This window comes from Anguilla anguilla, chromosome 18 (genome assembly GCF_013347855.1).
Source record: "Anguilla anguilla isolate fAngAng1 chromosome 18, fAngAng1.pri, whole genome shotgun sequence".
Lineage (NCBI taxonomy): Eukaryota > Metazoa > Chordata > Actinopteri > Anguilliformes > Anguillidae > Anguilla > Anguilla anguilla.
In genome coordinates this window covers 25,311,034-25,334,410 of record NC_049218.1, presented here as the reverse complement: position 1 = coordinate 25,334,410, position 23,377 = coordinate 25,311,034, and the positions used below count along the sequence as shown (strand labels likewise).

General features: G+C 48.7%; 1 protein-coding gene across 3 annotated transcripts in view; it reads left to right on the top strand.

The window, feature by feature from the left end:
• Positions 1 to 23,377, top strand: part of LOC118218379 (sorbin and SH3 domain-containing protein 1) — an 84,460-nt gene that overhangs the window by 44,673 nt on the left and 16,410 nt on the right. For all 3 annotated transcript variants that reach the window (XM_035400992.1, XM_035400991.1, XM_035400990.1), the window contains 8 exons: positions 46 to 106; positions 935 to 1,009; positions 2,495 to 2,533; positions 3,110 to 3,230; positions 5,029 to 5,143; positions 7,716 to 7,799; positions 15,905 to 15,954; positions 21,728 to 21,903. In XM_035400992.1, the coding sequence (XP_035256883.1) occupies positions 46 to 106; positions 935 to 1,009; positions 2,495 to 2,533; positions 3,110 to 3,230; positions 5,029 to 5,143; positions 7,716 to 7,799; positions 15,905 to 15,954; positions 21,728 to 21,903 (721 nt within the window). The remainder of the gene's footprint in view (positions 1 to 45; positions 107 to 934; positions 1,010 to 2,494; positions 2,534 to 3,109; positions 3,231 to 5,028; positions 5,144 to 7,715; positions 7,800 to 15,904; positions 15,955 to 21,727; positions 21,904 to 23,377) is intronic.

The window sequence follows — 23,377 nt, the reverse complement described above, 5'->3', positions numbered from 1 at the left end:
GGCTAATGCTTTACTTTATTTTTTGTGTGTTTTTTTTTTTTCCAGAACACAGAAAGGTCTAAAGACTGGTACAAGAACATGTTTAAACAGATCCACAAAGTCCCAGGTAGTATAACCCGCAGTCTATCTGAAAGTGTGTTACATTAGAGTGTGCATGTGAGTGTGTGGTCACATGGCAGTGCATTGTGTGCCCATTAGTGTGTGTCACATGGCAGTGCATTGTGTGCCCGTGTGCCAGTGTGTTGTGTGCCCGTTTGTGTGTCACATGGCAGTGTGTTGTGTGCCCGTTAGTGTGTCACATGGCAGTGTGTTGTGTGCCCGATAGTGTGTGTCACGTGGCAGTGCGTTGTGTGCCCGTTTGTGTGTCACATGGCAGTGTGTTGTGTGCCCGTTTGTGTGTCACATGGCAGTGTGTTGTGTGCCCGTTAGTGTGTGTCATGTGGCAGTGCGTTGTGTGCCCGTTAGTGTGTGTCATGTGGCAGTGCGTTGTGTGCCCGTTAGTGTGTGTCATGTGGCAGTGCGTTGTGTGCCCGTTAGTGTGTGTCATGTGGCAGTGTGTTGTGTGCCCGATAGTGTGTGTCACGTGGCAGTGCGTTGTGTGCCCGTTTGTGTGTCACATGGCAGTGTGTTGTGTGCCCGTTAGTGTGTGTCATGTGGCAGTGCGTTGTGTGCCCGTTAGTGTGTGTCATGTGGCAGTGCGTTGTGTGCTCGTTAGTGTGTGTCATGTGGCAGTGTGTTGTGTGCCCGTTAGTGTGTGTCATGTGGCAGTGCGTTGTGTGCCTGTTAGTGTGTGTCATGTGGCAGTGTGTTGTGTGCCCGTTAGTGTGTGTCACGTGGCAGTGCGTTGTGTGCCCGCAGTGCTGAAGCTCCTGTGGCATGCGTGTTTGTCACATGTTGTGTTTCCCGTCTTCTGTCTCTTCGTCGTCTGGCTCAGAGGTTCCTGAGGAAAATCCGTACCGCCCCACCTACATTTTTCCAGAAACCAATGACAAGCCACTAAAAGTGCGAGGTACCGAACGACAGCAGAGGATTTTATTTATTTCATCCTTTCGGCTTTTGCAAACGTAACTTCCGATGATTAACTACGCTAATCATGCTGCTTCAGTTTGACTTTTTAATCTTTTTTAGAAAAGCTATTCTTTCGTTGCAATAATTATCCAAAACACTAGGTGGTGCACAAATTCAGTAGAACAGAATGACATAAAACAACATACTAAGCATTGTTACGCAGGATCTAGTAACACTAGCATTAATGGAAAGAGAACGCGTCGTTTCCATTCAGTACCTTAACTGCATTAGTTCTGCGTTTTTCTCACTAAGCGTCTCCCCTGGGCATGCTTGGTTATTCATCACGCAGAATGAACTCACCGCAGTGGCTTTTAACAGCTTACGCACGTTTAACTCTCCTTAATGCATGCGTAGTCACGTCCGTCTCTCCCCGCCCCCTCCTGTCTGTTCTGCCACTGTTCCGTTACCTGTCCATGTTGCCGTGTTTGCACCCGAGTGGTAGTTATTCTGTGTGTTCGCTCAGTCTGTCCTACAGTTGGCTGAAACTCATCTGATTTTACTCATCCGATAAGTGTTGCCAGATCTACTCTACTGGCAGTTCTCTTGGACCAACATGTTTCAAACCATTTTCCTTATATTTCAAAATGAGTTTATGTATTTAAGCACATTTTTCTCTCCTGTGTTTTTAGCCCAGACGAGTTGCATTTGTTTACCCCGTGCCATCGTTAGAGCGTCAGTGCAGCCGATCCCCCGATATCTCTCAGTTCTGTGGGTTTACACCATAAGTCATGTTTTGAGCGGGAAGCGGGGGGAGGGGGGGGGGTCGGGGGGCGTTGTTCTTGTTATGTTCAGAGCGGTCCATCAGGACGCTCCAGGTGTCTTGGACCACGCCGCACGCTCGCTATCAGCAGCTAGCACGGCCGTGGCTGCCATGCGTGTTTACAGAAAGAGTTCTGTGAGAACGGCTTATCGCTTCGTCCGCTTAAGATTTCATACGCAAAGAAAAGAGCATTTATAATGGGCAGAGGCTCTTTGGGAATTCTCTAAGCTGTCAAACATCACGTGAGGGTTAAACAGTGGTCGGAGGAGAATTCCTTTGCCCTGAAAGCCATTGTAGCCCTTGTTTGACAGTTTTCTGCTCATGAATTTCTTAAATTGTCTGTCACGGTGTTGAGGTGAAGTCCAGTATACTGAGTGACGCTTGTTACATTGAGCAACAGACCAACACTCCAGAGTCAGGATTGGAATTTGGAGAGAAACTTGTGAAACATCAGAGTTATTTGAAATATGGATCATCCCACCATATTCAACAGACGGGCAGTGTTCTTTGGCTAGTTCAACTGAACAAATCTTAAGAAGATTCTGGGTTTTATAGACATGTAGAAAATTGTTCATTATTTTGTGAAAGGCAAATATTCTCCACCTTTCTGTCACTACCGTGATAGTATTTTGACCCGTAACAATATCCTGAGTTTTTCTCTCTTAGATGATGCTCCATACAGTCGCATCTACTCGGACGACAGTGGTGAGTTCCTTCCCTTGTTTAACGATGTCTAATATTGCAGAGCCATTCCAAACGGCAGCCAGTACACTAGAATTCACGCTGTCCTCAGGTGCTTTATAGTTTTATTTCTGCCAGTGTCTGTTGGAAGATTCAGCACAGCTGTGCTCTTTAAACCACAATGAGGAGATGCGGGTGCTAAGAATTGTAATAGCTGCTGCCATTAACGCCCACCCTGAACTGTACAGGGGTTGCCTTTTATCTTTTATGAATGCAGAAAATGATTGTTTTGTGTTCCCGAAATGCCAAACACCGAGCGGCTGCAGAGATTCAGAATGCAGCCATTGTTGCTTTTGCTTGCATAATAATTGACATTTTTCTTGTTTATGTTCCCCCTTTTCGTCCTGTGCCCCCTGCGAATGTGTCACCAATCCCAGAATTCTTTCTGTTTCTTTTCTAAAAACAAATGGCAGCAAAGGCGATGGCTCTTTCAAGCTTACCTCTTCACGATGACTAATTCATGTGCAGAAGTTGCATGTTTTTTTTTTGTGTGAAAAAGGGAGGTTGTTTCGCTGCTGAATTCTGCGTTTAATTTCCCAGCGAAAGGGGTCCCGCGATCGAAGAGCGCCGCGGACGTCGGGCTGACCGACTCCCGCGGAAACGCCCCGTCCAGGATGCCCGTCCCGGCCCGCACCTCCTCCCTCAGGCCGTCCGCCGAAAGGTCAGCGATTGGCCGCGCGGGCCGCCAGTCATTCAGTGGCCGGTCGGGGTCACGCCCCCTTTCAGTGAGACAGTGCCCCGCTGGTCCATCCAGTAGCCCCACTTCCCCTTCCTTCAGTAGCAGCCACAGAAAGCCTGAGACAGCGAAAGCAGCTGCCTTGAAGTCAAGTACAGTGCTTTAGCCCTTAGCATCTGTGTGGAACCGATGCGGGCTTGTTGTTCAATGGATGCACTGAAGTTGTAAGCAAATTCAGAGTTTGCACATGCCAAAGAGTTTGTCAAACTGTGCCTTATGCACTTAACTTCACTAAAAGTGCACCCCACATTCAAATTCTCGGTTTTTATTTATTTATGTATTTGTTTTATTTTTTTTTACTGAGGATGACCTATTCAGTCATATCTAATAAGGACAGAAGTTTTATTTGGGGTCAACGGTTAAACAAACTGCACAAATCAATGATGCAGAATACAATTTTTATGATGTTCCCTAGCTGGCATACATTTTTTATGTTATTTTCTCTTTTTTTTTTTAACATCAGACAACATACGCAACAAAATAAACTCAATACAAAGAGCAGGAAGAGCATACCGGGGGAATGGAATAATGAAAAGTAAACAGTATAAAACAAAATAGTTCGGACAGATTTACAGTAACATATGCTGAACTCAATATTTCAAATAGAAGGGGCAGCGTGCTCCCATTCCCCCCCCCAAATCCCCCCGCCCCACTCCCCCGCCCCGCTCACACATTTTCCTTTTTGATGAAGAACATTCTGTGCTCTCGTGTACATAAGCATATGTAGGTGACCCTCACTCTCTCCAGAACCTTCATCTGTTCAGCTCAGGTATTAATGCCCTTTCTCAGTCTCCTGCACATACAGAAGAGCAGTTCCATTATTAATACTATCTGGGAGAAGGGAAGTTTGCTTCCTGCATGATGACGCGAGCGCGATTGGAGGGAAGGGCGGTGATGTCACAGTTGGCCAGCAGTGCTGCCAGAACAGCCAAAGGGGGGAGGGGTGGGGCTCGAAAAAATTCAAGTCCTGTTTGGAAAGTGGCCCCTCTGCAGTGTGTGGTTAACAAAGGAAGACGGACGGAGGGCTCGGACAGATTTATAGAGGCGACCGAAGTTACAATGGCGCTAGTAAATCAGCGGTGACCCACAGCCCTGGCGAATAACCTCCAGCGTGTTGTGTTTGCACAGTTTATATAAGAGCGGCTGGGCTGGTAGCTGGGTCGCTGTTTGTGCTAGCGTTCGGGTCTGCGCTCCCTCTGACCTGACAGGAGGCCGTGAGCGGAGCGGACGGGCACCGCCGCGCAGGAACGCGTGCGTTAGTGTTAGCCTAGCGCCTCGAAAAGGGCGCATTTCGCACACGGGCCGCAGGACGGCACAGACGGAATGTTCCGGCGCACAGCGTGAGGCGGACGATAAGAGGAGCGCGAAGCGGCGCCCGCGCACGGACGCACGGACACATGGACACGGCGTCCTGCTTTACGAGAGAACAGATAACACCTGACAGCTGCGACAACAGTAACGGCGTTAGCGATAATAAAAATAACTGCCCGCCCGCAGAGAGATCCTCAGGTTAAACAGACATGAAACGCCACACACTGACTGTGAGGGCAGCGGGGTCGGGGGGGGTGTGGGGGGGGAACAAGTATCATGGTTGGCTGAGACATCAACCAAAAATCCTGTGGTGAAGGTTGTCATGGAGACTGTCCTCAATTCAATAGCAGTTTGTTACACCACCCCCCCTCCCCTTCCTTCCACCCCCCCCCACTCGTCTCTCCCCCTCCAGGAAGGACTGGGAGCCCCCCGACAGGAAGGTGGACACCAGGCGGTACCGAGCCCAGCCCAGGAGCATCTTCCAGTACGAGCCGGGGAAGTCCTCGGTGCTGAGGGTGGAGAGAACGGTACTGCACGCTGTTCTGCTCTGCTTTACCACACACCGCTCTGTCGCTGCATGCGCCACCCACACACCCCCCCCCCACTCGCTGCTCCTCCCCTCCGATTGGCTGAGTTCCGGGGAGTCCTCCCGCCGATTGGTGCCAGCCGGTTCCCAGGCTGTCGTGTTCTGGGGCGGGGTTTTTATCCGGCGTCTTCTGTCACCCACAGGCGACGGAAAAGGCTCTCTCGCCCAATGTTTCGTAGCCGACACAAGCAGTGTGTCTGCTTCTCTGAGTGGAGGCTGGCTCTCTGTTTAATATGCGCTTATAATGTTGTCTCATTACAATGGTGCTCTGTCAGAGAAAAAAGGAACTTCAGTTTGACATCCCCCCTGCCGGCGGTACAGCTGATGCCCTTGGGCTGGGGCGGGGAACCGTTCGTACGCCACGCCGTCTCCGAGTCGCTGGAGACTCTTCACTGTGGCCTTGCGTTCCGTGTGGGCGGAGGAATCCGGGAGAGGAGAGCTGATCCTGAAAATGACTCCATTAGCTTTGTTCAGCTTCAGTTTGTGTACGGAACACATTTGGTCTGATTACTTGCTGTATGTTCTCGATAAAGCAAATTACATGGAAACATACGCAAAACAGGGTCCCTGTCCTAACCATCCCATCGGCAAAAAATTCTTGTAAATGAAATTTTTGACGGTGCGTTTTTAAAAATCTCTCAGATATTTAAATAGCTCACGCTAATGTCCTCCGTGACAGGCGGGTAGCGCCCTTATGAATAAAGGGTTTTGCGTAAGCCCTTGCATAACGCTGTATTTCATTAGAGACGGGAGAGGATGTCACTCGCTGTTTTTACAGTAGGGGGTGAATCGCACTCTGTGTGTTCTGGCGGTGGACCAGTTGTTTCTCGCCCGTCGTTCTGCTTCGGCGCAAATTTATTATAATGAAATTTACACTTCAGTCGTCGGCCTGGTCTGTCTGGAAGGTCTTTCATAATCGCCCCACACGTAGGCTGTCTTTTTTCAAATTATTCCCGTTGGTATAAAAGCAGACCTTTATCAGCTGCTCGTGAAAGATTGCCTTTGTCACAGACAGCCGTGCGTTGAGCTGAATGTTATTCCTCTGACGGTATCACTTTCTTTGATACAAAGGCCCTGAAATATGCGCGATAGCTTTTTGGTGGCTTGGGAGGCTGACCTCTTTCTGATTCAAGATAATTAACTGAAAACCTTGAGTCTGCTAATAGAGAAAGATAAGCACGCAGAATGTCTCCTCTTCATGAAATAGCATGAACCAACAGGGCTTGTGTTAAAAATACATTGTCTGTTTTGGGTAAGAAACTCAACCCCCCCAAAAAGAAAAAAAAAGGTTCAAGTCAAGCAGAAGAAAGGCATTAGTCTACGCTGTTTCCCCTTCTCTAGGCTTTCCTGATTTCATTTCCTCTCCTTTTTTGTCTCTTCCTCCGTTTTTCCTACAGCTGTTTGCGGTTTGTTTCAGTGTTCGCAAGCTGATGTTCGGGGGGGGGGGGGGTATTCTTCCAGACATATGACCGAGCATTGGCCTAAATCAGCTGCAGTGCACTTGGTCAGGATTCCTTCCAGTGCTCAAAGACCGCTTTTTCCTTTCCCTTCTCCTTTTGGCTAATTCCCTGGAATGCATTGGAATCATTCTGCCAATTCCTTGAGACCAAATTTTCTAAGCGGTTTCTCGGTTTGATCTCAGACTGCACAGATATACTTATCTTGAAATCATCTGGATCGGTCTTCCCATTCACAAAGCCTATCCGGTACAGATGAAGATTGGTGGAGCTATACAAATACGAAACAGATCTAGGGGAAGGAGGCCTTAGCGTTTGTCTGAATCCAGAGCAGGTCTTGCTGCACAGTAGAACGCATTGTCCTCAGCTTGCAGAGGAAATGAGAACGTGTCGGTGGTGGTCACATGACCCTGATCACATGTGCCATTCATGTGGAATATCAGGAAGTCAGTCTTGCAGGGGTATTCATCAAAGCATACCACTGTTGCTTTACATAGCTGTAGCTTTGAAATACAAAATTCAGAAAGCGTCAGAGAGACGCATGTGTCAGACTGTTGATTTTCCTCATGAATATTAACCGTGTGGACTTCAGTGGGCGGATCGCAGGCCTCTCCATCGTTCTGATTGGTTGTGGCCGTAGCTTGGTTCATTATTTTTGACACTGAAAATGGTTTCTCCTCCCCTCTTGGATATTAAAGTGAAGACGTTCGGTGTTTGCAGCAGAGACCACGTATCATTGAAACTGCAGAAACCACATGTGCATGAACAGTGCATGTCACAGGAATAACAAAGTAGCAATGTTCACTGCTCAGGTTCAGCAGCTGAGATTTCCTGTAGAGTGTCATCTTCCTTAAAAGAACGATAGCCACTGCTATTATTTATGCCTCCGTTGTGTTGCAGATATTTAACGGAGGACTCTGAAAATGTGCCCAGTTTCCCCGCTGTCATTTTGCTTCAGAGCATGTCTATGAATGAGTGCTTTGTCTTTATGCTCTGTGCTCAACTGTCTTCTCTCTCTCTTTGTCGCCCCGTTCCTTGTTGCCGCACCCCCTGTAGACTCACGGTTTAAGTCCCGAGGACGTAGATTTAGAGAATGAGCCTTGGTATAAATTCTTTTCAGAGATGGAGTTTGGAAAACGGGTAAGTCCCAGAGTTGAACTCTTTAATTTAACGCTCTGACATGACGATGTATTAAAACCCTGCATGTCGTAAATATTTTATTCAGAGCCCTGAATCCCTCCCTCTCTGTACCAGATCCATTCCTTTGAGGAGAGGGCCCAGACTCACATCCATAACCTCAGAACAGGATCCAACTCACATCCATAACCTCATAACAGAATCCAAACTCACATCCATAACCTCAGAACAGGACCCAACCTCACATCTATAACCTCAGAACAGGACCCAAACTCACATCCATAACCTCAGAACAGGACCCAACCTCACATCTATAACCTCAGAACAGGACCCAAACTCACATCCATAACCTCAGAACAGGACCCAAACTCACGTCTATAACCTCAGAACAGGACCCAAACTCACATCCATAACCTCGGAACAGGACCCAAACTCACATCTATAACCTCAGAACAGGACCCATAACATAATTATTAGAACCCAGACTCACATCCATAACATGATGTCAGGTCCCAGAATCACATCCATGACATAATATTATGACCCAAACTCACATTCATAACATCATATTAGGTCCTAAACTCACATCCATAACAGGATGTCAGGTCCTGGACCCATAATCATGTCTGTTTGTCGCTAAGCTTCTCTTGCTGTTTCATATTTATGAAGAGTCTGGTAGCACATCCACCAATATCTGCTTCTAAATGTGTTTACAATGAATCATGGGCATTGTTTACCTCTTCAGTACCCTTTTTATCTGCAACCTTTTAAAAATTCACTGACAAGGCCTCATTACCTGAACTCTTCATTCATATGTGAAGGAACATTTATACTCTTAAATGCTTTGTTTTATGTGTGTGTGTGTGTGTGTGTGTGTGTGTGTGAGAGAGAGAGAGAGAGAGAGAGATAGGGTGTCTGTGCTTGTGTGTGTGTGTGTGTGTGTGTGTGTGTGTGAGAGAGAGAGAGAGAGAGAGAGAGAGAGAGATAGGGTGTCTGTGCTTGTGTGTGTGTGTGTGTGTGTGTGTGAGAGAGAGAGAGAGAGAGAGAGAGAGAGAGATAGGGTGTCTGTGCTTGTGTGTGTGTGTGTGTGTGTGTGTGTGTGTGAGAGAGAGAGAGAGAGAGAGAGAGAGATAGGGTGTCTGTGCTTGTGTGTGTGTGTGTGTGTGTGTGAGAGAGAGAGAGAGAGAGAGAGAGAGAGAGAGAGAGAGAGAGAGAGATAGGGTGTCTGTGCTTGTGTGTGTGTGTGTGTGTGTGTGTGTGTGTGTGTGTGTGTGTGTGTGTGTGTGTGAGAGAGAGAGAGAGAGAGAGATAGGGTGTCTGTGCTTGTGTGTGTGTGTGTGTGTGTGTGTGTGAGAGAGAGAGAGAGAGAGAGAGAGAGATAGGGTGTCTGTGCTTGTGTGTGTGTGTGTGTGTGTGTGTGTGTGTGAGAGAGAGAGAGAGAGAGAGAGAGATAGGGTGTCTGTGCTTGTGTGTGTGTGTATGTGTGTTCTGATCCTTATGTTCCCTATGTGAATGGGTAACATTTGGCTTCTATGAGCAGGCATCAGAAATATTGATTTCCTTTCCTCTTTGCTTTGTTTGACATGGTGAGCACACAGAAGAATGTGATAGTAGTTATAGTAATGTTTACTGAAGCTGTCTCACAGTGCACACCTCACAGTCTGATGCTGCATCTGAACTGGTATCAGCCGCATAGTGCTACAGTCCAGCCAACTGAAACACAGAATTAATGCTCGTTATTTCAACTGCCAGCAGAAACTCAGAAACGTAAATGAACCATTTCAGTCGCATCGTTCTGTTTTCTGGCAGTGGCTGTGTTTTACCGTTCTGCAGCCATGTTGAAGAGCGCCTGATTCATGAGGTCTTCTTTATCTAAACGTTTTATGTGAGGCTGTGAAGCTGAACAGAAGGCAGGAGAACATACAGATTTCAGATCAGAGCTTCTTTTATTATTTGATTTGATTTGATTTGATTAGGATCCCCATTAGCTGAAGCCAAGGCATCAGCTATTCTTCCTGGGGTCCACAAATAACTCAAAAACATTTCTATAAATGTGCAAGACAAAATAATTTAAAAGTGAAAAAACAAAAAAAAACAAAAAAAAATTCAAGATATAGCAAATATTAAAATAAGCATAAAACAACACAGAATTAAGTCAAGATATGACAGTCACAACATTAAAAATACTAGACATGAGCACTATGAGCACATTCGTATTCAAGCACATCTTTAAGAATGTACCACTAGAGCTGGTCTGAGCTTCTTCCTGAAGCAGGCCTTGCGTGTGGCTCCTGTGATGGACAGTCTGACATAGCCCTGTACATTACTGTTGTCTGCGTTCCATTAGTATTTATCTCATTTATCAGGCTGACATGAAAGGACTGTACAGTAAATACTTCTGCAGCATTAATAGATGGGAGTGCATGCCATTCATATTTCATGTGTTCACAGAACTGAAAATCATTCTTAGAAACATACTTATTACTCAGTGCAAAGTATTTAAACAGCAGTTAGACAGGAGTGATTCCACCCTTTGGATTTTCTTCTCATTTTACATGCTTACAAGTGGGTTCCACTGTACTGTTGACTGGAATGGAATTATCTGAGGCTGCTCGGCGGTGAAAATGCTAGTGACCGGATTTGGGAAAGGAAGGGGACGACTCGAGGAGACGCTCCTGCTGTTAATGTCGGCGTTGAGAGTCACCGTCTCCGTCACCGGGTGGAGCGGCATGCGAGCGCTGAGCGCGTTCAGTATACGCTCAGGACCGAGCGTCCCGCTTAGCCTCACGTGTTTCTGTGCAGAGAAAGGAGGGGGGACCGCACGGGCTCTGAACGGAGGCGCAGGCTTCGTTTCGATTTTTGGGGGAGACACACTGCTGGACCGCCTAGTCTCACGTAGTCAGATGTTAAGTCTCGCAAGCATACCAGCTTAGTCTTGCAGTTCATTCATATGAAAATACTGGGGGTGACGTGTCTCTCTGTCTCCCCCCGAACCTACGCGTATGGCTCTGGGACAGTTACTAAGCATCTGTTAGCCACCTGCAGTGTATCTAAAGCTAAGTTTCCTAACTCTGGTCCTGGAGAGCCATAGGACCTGCTGAGTCTTATTGGTCCTCTGTTTTTATTTGATAAAATAAAGCAGTTGATTACAATTGACTTTCCTTAACTCACCTGGTCTCGTGGGTTGGAACTGGGTGGTTGTATAAAATGCAAACAAGCAGCAGACCCACTGAATCCAGGACCTGGGTTGGGCATCCCAGACGGAAAGGAAGTCTAAAATGTGTGGAGCAATTAGTGGCTGTGAAGGTGATGGACGCTGGGAAGGGTAGACAGGGCGACCATCTTTGAGCGGTTCTCTCTGGTGCATGCTGAAAGTAGGGGTCTCTGTTTCAGAGCTGAGGGGCTGGAGCCCAGTTCTCCTTAGGCATTGGCAAACAGTCCCCTGTGACAATTAGCATTATGTGATGTCCGTTGGATCACATTACATTGCCGTCACTTAGCGGACGGGCTTATTTGGAGTGGCTTAGAGAAGTGGTGTCCTCCCCCATTTGGATTAATGCAGTTGTTGTCTGCTGGTGTCCTGCTTCTGTAAAGTCACAGTTGTAAATAAACACACGGCGCAGAGGAAAGGCTGTCACCGAGGCAACAGGAAAGCACGGCCGTGTCATTGCTCTTTGTTTTTTTGTTTGACCCCCAGCCAGGAACGAGGTCACTGCTGACAGCTTATGAAAGTCTCCCGTTATAGCTGTACAGTCATCATTCCACTCACTGCTTAGGAATTGGAAAATGAGAAAACATTCCCGCGTGCACACACACACACCACGCACCAACACACACACACACACACCACGCACCAACACGCACACACACACACACACACACACACCACGCACCAACATACACACACACACACACACACACACACCATGCACCAACATACACACACACACACACACACCACGCACCAACACACACACGCCCACACACCACGCACCAACATACACACACACACACACACACACACACCACGCACCAACATACACACACACACACACACACACCACGCACCAACATACACACACACACACACACACACACACACCACGCACCAACATACACACACACACACACACACACCACGCACCAACATACACACACACACACACACACACCACGCACCAACATACACACACACACACACACACACACACGATGCACCAACATACACACACACACACTAACACACACACAACGCACCAACATACACACACACACACACACACGATGCACCAACATACACACACACACACACACACACACGATGCACCAACATACACACACACACACTAACACACACACACACACACAGGCACACACATGCACACACACAGGCATATTTATACGCACTAAAGCAGTGGGCTGTCCATGGCATCCTCAGCACCTGTTTGGATACCTATGTGCGACTGTGGCGGGAGGGTAAAGGCAGACTGAACAAACAGCACTCAAACGGAGGAGGACGATGCAGACTCCAGCTGTTCCAATGACACCCCGGCCTGGATCCCGTGCGTTTATCCGCAGGAATCCGCCCCGCCCCCCCGCCGCCCCCCCCCCCCCCCCTTCCCCCGAATTCCCAACCGGCCCCTTTAGCCCACTGGCCCTCTTCGCTCCTAACGCAGTTCAGGGTCAGTCTGTCATTATCACATTTCACACTGCTTCCCTGTCATTTTTAGATATATGGAGCCACCCGCAGATTTTTGTGTGGTGTGTGTGAGGCGTACTGTATGTATGTGTGTGTGTGTGTGTGTGTGTGTTATGGAGTTTGCGTGTGTGAGAGGCATGCGTGTGTATGTGTACGGTAGTGTGCGGTGGTGATGGTGTGAGTGGGGTATGTACTGTGTGGGTGGTGTTTGGTCCTCTGTGTGTTGTCTATTTGTGCGTGGGTTTGTGTGTTTGTATTTGTGTGTATTTGTGTGTGCTAAAGGATGTATGTCTATGCCATGTAGATATTGCTTTCTGTGCTCTTGTATCATATTCTGGGTATTGTTTTTAGCTGTTCAGTATCTGCCTTCAAAACATCTTTGCAGTCTCTGTGAAACTTTATGCACTATTTTATTGGAGGAAATTCCTTCTGCTATAAAACTAGCCAACTAACAACTCCCTCCACTACCAATGAATTTGTGCATATCGCATTTGTGTCATGTCTTTATTGAGTCTCTATTTTGTGTCTATGATATTCGTATTCTAGAGGGGGGTATAAAATATACCACTTTTTTTCAATTCGTGAAAAAAGATTTAATCCTCTTCAAAGCCCCATTTTCTGGTGTTTTTTACATTCCTAATAATCACGTGAGGGAGGTCCGTTGTCTAAATAGCTCCGCTGGGGCGACATGGCTCAGGAGGTAAGACCGATTGTCTGGCAGTCGGAGGGTTGCCGGTTCAAACCCCGCCCTGGGCGTGTCGAAGTGTCCTTGAGCAAGACACCTAACCCCTAACCCCTAACTGCTCTGGTGAATGAGAGGCATCAATTGTAAAGCGCTTTGGATAAAAGCGCTATATAAATGCAGTCCATTTACCATTTACCATTTAAAGAAACCCGCCATCAGGTCTCCCGCATTGCGTTCAATTTAGCCGTTCGTCTAAATGTATTTTAAACGTTTACGCAGATTGTTTCCCAGAGCCGAATCCAGCTACTGAAACAGCCCAAACCACATAATTGCAGTTTTTACATTTAGAAGGCTTTGTTCAAGGCTTATGTTATAGTTGTTACGATTCCCAAAGTGCATTTGTTCCTTGCGCGAGCGCTGTCTGTGGGTCTGAGGCGACTGTGGCTCACTGCAGCGCTGTCGCTGCCAGCTGATGTCAGTTATTCTTCGGGTATTTAGCGTGAGCTCACCTGCAGAGGTCGGCGTGAACGTGCGAGAGCGCTTGTTAGGACCGTGCCCTGAACACCGGCCGTTGGTCTGGAAACAAAGCAGCGGGCCCGGCAGGTTTAACGCCGTACCGCCATACGGACGCGGCGGCCGAATGAAGGCGCGTCCCGCGAACGTAAAGGAGGGCGTCTGTCGATGGCGGTAACGAATAGAGCGGACGCCTTCACGCCTCTCCGGGTGACCGTGGTCTGCGCGGCCGTTAGCTTTTAAGGTCATAGCGGCCGGCGAGATGGGTGGTGAGTCACGACACGTCCGTCTGCACTGACAGCGTTCATCACCATCTTCTCCCATCGCAAAAACTCCTTAAGTTACGAAAAACAGCACTTCGTGAACTGTCGGCTCTTGTGTCATTAAACTTCATCTTAAATTCCACATTTTGACAATGGTATGCGGGTGAGGTTAAGCGGTTCACCTTTTCGCGTTACTGTCCACTCGATTGCTCATTGGCGCTCTTTACTAGTGACATAGTTTATTACACGTTTGACCCGCTTCGCGCAGATGGCCGCCGGGATATTTTTAAGGGGTCTTTACTGCGGTGTTGATCGCTGGAAGCGGCCGGTCATCTTGCGACAGGAAACAAGCGTCAAAACGTTCTTATCTCCGCCAACAGAGGCTTTGCTTCTGGATGCTTACGACCCTTTCCTGTTTTATTTCCCCCTCCTTCGCTGTCAGTGCAAAGCTCGCTCGCCAAACGGGCATCGGTAGGTTATGTCATTTAAAAGTCCTTTTTTTAAATTTTATTACCGAGAGCAGTGTGTCAGTCGTACAGGAAAAAGGCTTTTAAGCTATGGCATGCCGTGTGCGCATTCATGTGGTGTGTGTTGTTCCATGAGGGGTCCGGGGACTGGAACATCGAGCTGTATAAATAGATTATCTGCGGGCCTGCCAGGCTAATTCCTGTCTTATAAAGGACGGCATTCATTCTCAAAAGGTTACTCATGATATTCTTTCCCCTAGCAACCCCTTGCAATAGCTCTTCTGAGATATGCGGTGCGGTTTTTTGGGCTTCTGTTTTCAGGGAGGGGAGGGGAGGGGAGGGGAGGGGTGGGGCTGGGGTTGGGCGGAGGACGAGGGGCGTGGTGTTGGTGTGGGTGAGGCTCTGTGTGACCGTCGGGGAGGGATTGCGCAATATTATTTCCAAATACTCATAGGCTACCGCTCTGGTCATCGGTGTTATTTTTGCTCTCTGTGACGTCCGCGTGAAGTAAAGCCATAGAAACAGGGGCTGGGCTGAGGGAGGAAGCTGCTCTGTGTTTGGCGCTATGGGCTTCAGTTTCTGCTTCAGAATAACGCCTGCTTTCACTCTGAAGCTACACGCAGCATCACCAAAAATAATACAAACTAAGTTCTCACATTCTTCATGGAAACCTGGTGTGTGTGTGTGTGTGTATGAGAGAGAGAGAATGTATTAGTATGTGCTGTCTGAGTCTGACATACAGGTAGCTGATCTGTGTTTTTGAGTGTAGTGGTATGTGTGTGTGTGTGTGTGAGAGAGAGCCAGAGAGAGACTGAGAGAAACAGAGACTGAGAGAGACAGAGTCAGACACAGAGAGAGACTGAGAGAGAGAGACAGACACAGAAACAGACTGAGAGAGACAGAGAGACTGAGAGAGAGAGAGAAAGAGAGAGACAGAGACAGACGCAGAAACAGACTGAGATAGACAGTAAGGCTGAGAGAGAGAGACAGAGTCAGAGAGAGAGAGAGAGGCCTGCTCTTCTCACCAGCTGGCTGGCTGATCTACGGTCTGGTCCAGTGGTAATGAGACTGGCTCACTTCCAGACAAAAGAATGGACCTCTGTGGAAGCCGCGAGCCTATTGGCTGCGTCGTAATCAGCCCCTCCCCTCCCAAGTGCCCCTCTCAGCCCCCTGGCCCCAGCTCCCTCCCACCCCTCCTCCTCCCCTCCTCCCCTCCCCTCCCCTCCCACACTACCGCTTGTTTTCTCCCTCTCGCATGTGAGCCAAAACACACGTTTACTCCTCCATGTAGAGAGCCCGCTCCTGCCCAGCACAGCGCCCGGGGGCTCTCAGAGAGGACAGACGGAGCGCGGGACGGACGGACGGACGCGGGACGGACGAGAGGGAACGGAACGACCCTGACCGATGCCCCTGTTTCTCTTCTGCCTGGGAAAGACCCTCGCCCGGATCTATCAATGACTTCTTTGTTTGGTTTGTTGCAGAGCGCTCCCTCTTTCACTCCTCTGGAAACAGCCGCCGACCTGCCGCAATTGTAAGTGCCTCCTCTCATTTTACCGTCCTTTTTTTCCCCCGTTGTTGTGTAGCGTTGCGTGTCCTCTCCACGCCGGTGTGTGTTCATGTCCCGGTCCCCCGCTTTTTTCAGTTCTGCCGCTGGGTTTGTGCGTTAGCGGGAACACCCCGATGAGGCGCCCCAGCTTCCTGCCTGGGGTGCTGTGCTGTCCGGCGGGCTGCTCGTACAGAGCGTGCTCACTGCGTGGCTAAAGGGGGGGGGGGCGGGGGCAGGGGGGGGGGGTTAGCCTCTACCCTGATTTATTTTAAAAGCAGGAAATTAACAACTGAAAATAAAAGCTGGAAATGTTTCTTTGAGGAGATAAGAGACTTGCTTTTCCCACCCTGGCTGTTCTGTCTCTTTTGGGGGGGAAGGGGGGGGGGGGTACCGTTATCTCCCATGTGGAGGTGATAACGGAAACTCCTGCTCTTTTTTTTTTCTTTTCCTTTTCTGTCCTCTGTCAGTTTGGCAGCCTTTAATGGTGATAGGTGGATCTTTGTTCGGAACTCGCGACAGGATTTGACGGATGGCGGGCTTTGTTTACGTCACGCTCGATTTATTTGATCTATTTTCGTTTCTTCCCGAAAAAAAAGGAATGTCAGGAATTTTTTGGACCCGGCTCGGGGCTGGAAGGTTAAAAATGTCTCCCGGCGTCCTCGCACATCTGTGGGGTTAAGGGCCGACCGTTCCCTCCCTCCCAGCGTCCCTCGCCCGCTTCCTGGCCGTCAGCTGCGCGTTTCCCTCGAAACAGTTTAGCGGTTAGCGGTCTTACGGGGCGCCGTTTAAAACAACAGCGCTCCTTAGGAGCTAGCTAGCCTAGCGAGACGACCGTCGCGCGGCGCGCTGCCGGGAACTTGAAGGGGAGCGTTGAGGCTCCGGAGTCCGGCCCACGTGGGCTCGCGGAGCTGTGTAAACACGCAGATTATCTTCACGGGTAATTGCCCCGCTCCCTCCCGGCTGCGCCGACGGGCGCGAGGAGGTCGCAGCTTCGACTCGGGGGGGGGGGGGCGGGAATGCGGCACCTCGTTGCCGAGCCTCGCTTAAAATTTTCTCCCCTCTCGGTTGGCGGCCGGGCCGGCGGCTCGCTGAAATCGGCGCGAGCGCAGGGGGAGACTCGCGGCTCTGTTAGCGGCGATCCTCAGGCCCGCGCGGGGCGGCCGGGTCGATGACGCTCCTCGCGATTTTTCGAAAGCGCGTCTCCGAGCGGCGGACGGGCCCGCGGGTAGTTCTGCGTAAAAAAAGAGGCCGCTCTCCCGTTCTCGGGGAACGCTGGCGCGGCGTTTCACGTGCTTTCTCAGTCCCCCCGGGGGGCCGAGCCGTAACCGCCAGTCTTTTTGAGAAAAACGCAGGAAAAGTGGGTTAATGCATTTTTCGCCCATCTGTTTTCTCCATAATGGTGGAGGCGGTTTGGGCTCACTCTGTTGCAGCTGAAGACGACACAAGCAGGCGGTTACTGGTGCACTAAACGCATCAGGTTTCCTCTCTGTGCTGTAATAAACACTGTGACACTACAAATAATGATGATGATGATGATGATGATGATGATGGTGATTATTATTATTATTATTATTATGTAAATGTGTGGGAAATATTGTGTATATAACGGAAAGCTTCAGACAGAGCAGCCGTGGTTGAAACAGGGATACTTGAAATTCCCTGTAGTTTAAATCCCATAGGAGGACTCTGTTTCTCCGTAGGTCACCAAGGGCACGGGGGGGTCCATTAAAGCCAAATTACTTATCCAGATACTCAGTGTTGCATTCATTATCTTCCCATTCTTGGCTTCAGTAATGATTATGTAGAAAAAGTAGCAGTGGACATGCGGTAGTATTTATAGTATATAATGGTATAGTACGCGTGCAGTTTTAGAGTAATACGATCGCGGGCTGTGATGAAGCTCATTAGCGTGTGAAACGCTGGGACCGTCCCAGGCTGCGCCATGCGTTTTAATGTCGTTTAAACAGGGGTTCCCCAGCCACACCCGGCTGAAATGCCGGGGGGGGGTGGGGGGGGGGCTGTTTATTTGCTCAAATGCGTGCAGTTTTCTCGCCGTTGCGGTTGAGCCCCGTGCTTGTTTACACGGTAAACACGTTTCCCCGTAGAGCAGAGCCTTCCCCACAGAGCGCTTTTAAAGGTGCTGGCGGAAGTGTCCCGGCGGTCTCCTGGATCTCGCCTTGTGCATTCCTCCCTGTGAAAGAGGGGGGGAAAACTGAGAATGCTTTCTCTCACAGCCCAAAGTCCACTTTCACTGGACGGGGCTGTCGCCGCGACGACCGGGAAGGTTGCGGGCGGGTTCGAGCCGCGACGGCATTCCGTCCGTCGTGATTGAAACGGATGAGCGTCTGACAGAGAGGTTCTTTCCTGTCAGAGTCCCATTCCTCTGCTTCTGCTAGGGCGTGACTCATAAACAGGAACAAGATTCTACCCTCTCCTACCCCCACCCCACCCACCCCCAAAAAAATAAACTTCAAAAAAAAAAAACTAATAAATAAAATTGAATGCACACGATCATCTTCGCACTGAAGCAGATGTTTCGCACACCGGCATGTGCTGTGTGACAGCAGGAGTTGAGCTCATCAGAGGTTCCACTGGCCCTGCCCCTGCCCCTGAAGCTGAAAGCTCCTCTCTGTCCATGGTTAATGTCACGCGTGGCCCGGGGCTGGTTTCGGCTCCGATCCGGGCGTGGTGTGGGGAGCGGGCCGTGCCCGTAGTTGGCGTGCGAGTCGGAGATGTCTGCGTCCGAGGGGGGTTAAGGAGGGTCGCGTCCGTGTCATGTGCGTGCCGCGCAGGGGTCGCGTCTGCGTCACCAGTCCCGCTTTCCGGGATTCCAGTGTTAATTCGGGATAGGCGACGCCCTGAGAAACAGAGGCCCCTCTGTGCCTTAGGGCCCTCTCAGGGGACCCCCATCTAACAGGACCTAGGGTCTGCTTTTTTTATTTAAACATCAGTTTTAATGTTCTGCTCTGCTCAGTGTTTTTATATTATTCATTTTTGATGAAAAACGGGTGTTCCAGTATAGAGCTCAGTTGTTCTTCAGCATTCTTGTTTGAGAAACCTGTGCTGTTTAAACCTATTTGTGTATCTATCCTATGTCCACATCTGCAAATAGCAGTTGACCTGTAATAAGCTGCAGTATGTGGTCTAGGGAATCTTTGGCTTTGTAAATGTATAGGAAACGAAAGTGTATATTTATGTACCTGCAGTGCACAAATGTAATTGCAGGTACATAATGTTGCCAGTGGCACACGGGAATGTTCAGCAGTATTTTTAGAGCGGTGGCATGTTGTCCTCTGCGGAATCTAGAGATAAGAGTCACGGCGACGGGGGGGCCTCTTGTTTTTGGGTCTAATATTTTGTGCCTTGCCCGGTTCCGCGAGTGGCCCGGATGCTTTCTGAGTTCGAGAGGGAAAAAAAAAACACTTACGCCAACGACGTCACCAGATCCGCCAGATCGCGTGTCAACACCAGCGGTCTGCTTTTCTACGGCGTTAAAGAGCGGCTGGGGGTGTTCGGTGACACTCAGCTAATAATCGCTCGGATAGCGACCCCCACCCCTACTCCACCCCCGCCCTGTTCAGCTTGCAGCAGTCTGTGACGCGTATGAAGTGACATTTAAATCCACAGGAGATTTGCAAAAAGTGTATTAATGCACCGGTCGCTCCTTTTATTGAAAAAGCGCGGCGTAACACAACACCGGGGACAGATGTCACACACAGGGGCTGGCAGCACGCTTCGGTTTCTGTCAGGCTAATCCCAGTAATTGGTCTCTCAGACTGCTGGGTCTAACTGACAAAGATTGACCTGTTTTTGTTTCTGTCTGCATTTCGATTTCGGGCTGAATTCAGTCTGTGCCCGGTGGTCTGCGCGCTGTGCCTGTTTTTAACTACGCCAGCTTTTGTCATGTCTGTTTTCGTTCATCCTCCTAAGACCCAGTAATTTGTCCCCTGTAGGGGACATGAGTATCTGGTCTTCATTTTAAGAACCATATGTTCTTCTGTGCTGAAGCATATGGTACCAGGAACATTCATTAAAAATGAAATCAATATTTTTGGAAACATTTTCACTGCAACAGGTTTTTTTTTTTTTTTCCGGGTCATCCAAGACACTAGTATTATGTGAAATGAAAGTACTAAAACTTATTTTCTCAGGATAATATAACAGGGGCTGTTTTGTGTCTTTGATTTAGTTCAGTTTGAGTGAAAGTTTCTCAAGCAGCAGTTTTGTGTGTTTTTTTTCCATACATGAAAATGTCTGTCGTGCAACTGGAATCTGTATCACATTTGTTCTGGTCTGTAGAAGCTTGCCTTTTTCTTTTTTTGTCCGTTCAAGCAGCACTTACAGATTTTTGTCTGTATATTAGCATCGGGCTAACAGTCAGTAACAAGAGGAATCATGACCGTGCGAAACGCTTTGAAGATAACAGTTTCCTGTGATATTTGCTCAGCATGTGCTTGCCGCCTAATTGAATTTTCTTCCAAATTTGGAATGTCCGTCCGTATCCGCGGGCCCGTCCCGTCGCTGTCGCGTCTTCAGTGAGCTCAGAAGGGGCCAGCCTGGTACCAGTGTCCCCTGAAACATTCGGGATGCTGGTTTATTTGGTGTGTGGCTCCCACCAGCTCGTGTAGGCAGATAGCGGGGAATGACCCACCGGAGCCCTCCCTCCCTACTGGAGAATTTTACAGGCCTGTTGTCTTATCCCTGTGGGCTCCCATTGATAGAGTCAGCACTGTTACCGTCAGACAATACATTATGTAAAATAGCCCATTGCAGACAGTTTATTAATTGTTTGGTGATACTAGTTCAGAAAGTGATTCTATTGTGTTACCCTTATGAAAATGATGGAATGCAAATATGTGGAATTTCTATGAAAATATGAAAATTATGTTTTAATGTATATCATTGAGGGTGTGTTGTCAGGAAAGCAGTAAATTAAAATGAATAGCTATGTGTAGTGTGCTGTTTGTGAACTGCGTCTGATGAGGAGTCCATTCAGGAACACGTATGAACTGCTAATCTCATTAAAGCTAATGAGTCCATTCAGAAGCTAGTATGAATCGCTGCACTATTCAAGTGATGAAATGGCACAAAGAGATAACAGTTCTTGAAATGTGGACATTCAGAACCCTTTCGCCTCACTTTTCTAGATGTAAAATGAAGCAGGGTGTAAACTGAGGATTTTGTGTCAAAATAAGCAACAGTTTAATGTGTCTGTTTTTGACTAGATAACAAACCATGTGTTACCTGTATGAGTTTTCAGCCTTTATGTTTTTGTCTGCATTAATTTGTTGTGTTTGTTTGTGTCTGTAAAAGCTACTGCTTGTTCTGTTTGTGTCTTAACTGAGCATGGAACATAACACAGTAAAATGTTCAGTGTTGAATCAAATCTTACAAAGTACACGGTTCCTATTGGACTCATATGTAATCTATTACAGTTGAATTAAAACTGGACTTTTTACTGCATATATTTTTCAAGACACCAAAATAATCAATGTTGTTTTTGTTTTTGTGTGTCCTGTGTAAGTTTGTAAGTCTTGTGCTTGTCTGTGTGGGCAATAGTTTTGTGCTTTTGCTTTTGGTTAAGCAAAAGAGGGGACACACAGCTTGAGCACAACCGCAGTGTAGCGCCCAAAATCTTCTGAGTACCGAAACGCACACCCGGCACATGTGCTGAGCAGGAGGGGGGGGGGACTCTGGCAGGGGAGTCGGCACTCCGCAGGCTAAGAACCACTTTCTCCGGCTTTTTGTTTCCCTCCAGTTCCAAAAGCGAGTCGGACCACGGCGATGCCAAGGAAGGGGAGCCGGCCCCCGGCGAGACGGGGGCCGCGGACAGCGACCGCCACATTTACAAGAGCGTCCTGGAGGGCGGCGACATCCCCCTGCAGGGGCTCAGAGCCCTGAACAAGCGCCACCCCAGCTCCTCCTCCTCTAAAGGTGAGGGTTCAGAGGCCTCAGACATCCCCCCCTACTCCAAACCCCTCCCTGAAATGTGGGTTTTAATCAGTGGGGTTGGCAAGCGAGCTGAGGTCCACGTCTTTTCCTTTTAACATCTTGTTTCTGACTCATTCTCAGTTTTCTGTTATTCCAAACAGTCATTTGTCTTTTTCTTTTTTACTTTTCAGTTTTTCAGTGTTGACATTTTTACTCACGGATATGTACAGATGCAGGAAAATGCACCCGTGTGACACGTGCAGGCGTGAGTTTATTGCGCGTGAAACGTTAGCGCTCGAAACAAATAAAAATTTTGTTGTAATTATCAGAGTGGCATTTGTTGAATAACGTTCCCAGATTGTCGATGCGCGAATAGTGTTACGTGTTTTTCTGGGCTGAAACATTTTCACACTTTAAGAGCTCGTTTTGCGTAGATTACAGACAGGAAGGCTTTGTTTATCTCTTCAGACAGTGGAACGAAATCGTTCAACAAAGACGCTCATCCGTTACTCCCCAAAAAAACCAACAAAAGAAGCCAAATATTTAACTTGTCTTGTGTATCTTTGTCGGTCCTCTGCTGGTTTTTGGCTCTCGCTTCCAAACCTGACGACGCCCAGAGGGGTTATTTTTGGTGGCCCTCAGTCGTGCTAATGGCGCTAGCCCGGACCCGTGCGGGGGGCTCAAGCCCGGTTTTTTCCGGGGTCTCTTTATTTATCACCTGGAAGGTCCGTGCCGCGGTTTTAAAGAGTGAGGTCACGGCTCAGCGATGTATTTATAAAAGGAGAAGGGGTCGAAGGTCACCGCGCGGCGTGCCAGGGATGGACAGGCGGGAGGGAGAGAGATAAACAGACGAGCGGGGGGTGGGGGGGGGGGCGGGAGGAAGTCAGCTGACCCGGGGTCAGGGGACGGAATGCAAGCGGACGCCGATCGGGTGGGGCGGGGAGCGGGGGCGGTATCGGAGCCCCCGTGGCCGACGTGCCGAAGATTCCACCCGCGTACCCGCTACAGGCATCGCGCCAACCCGCCAGTCAGCTGGTGCAACTCTAGGAGGGCATTACCTCTCCTTTTCCCTTTCCCTGCTGTATCCAGGGCGCTACTTCATGCCTCTTGTTGATTGGTACGTAGTCTGAGTGACTGATGTTTCGTGAAGTACCGTGTCCACTGAGACCTTCATCGAGGGTGATGATTCGCTGGAACTCGTTCTTACCGATACCACTTCGTACCTGTTTAAATGATTGATTTGATTGCTCTGTGTGAGTATGTCACGGCGGAAGGCTTAGGATGAGCTATTAATGTTTGGTAGAGGGGACAGTGCCAGCGCTCATGATGATGGAAGATCGGTTGGTAGTACACAGTGTTGCTTAGCGATGTAAAGAGACAGGTCAGGGCAGTTGGGATCCTCCAGAACGCTGAAATTATCAGCAGCTTGCTTACTGTTTTTGAAAAGCATTCATCGATGATGTTGTCTTCCTTTCTA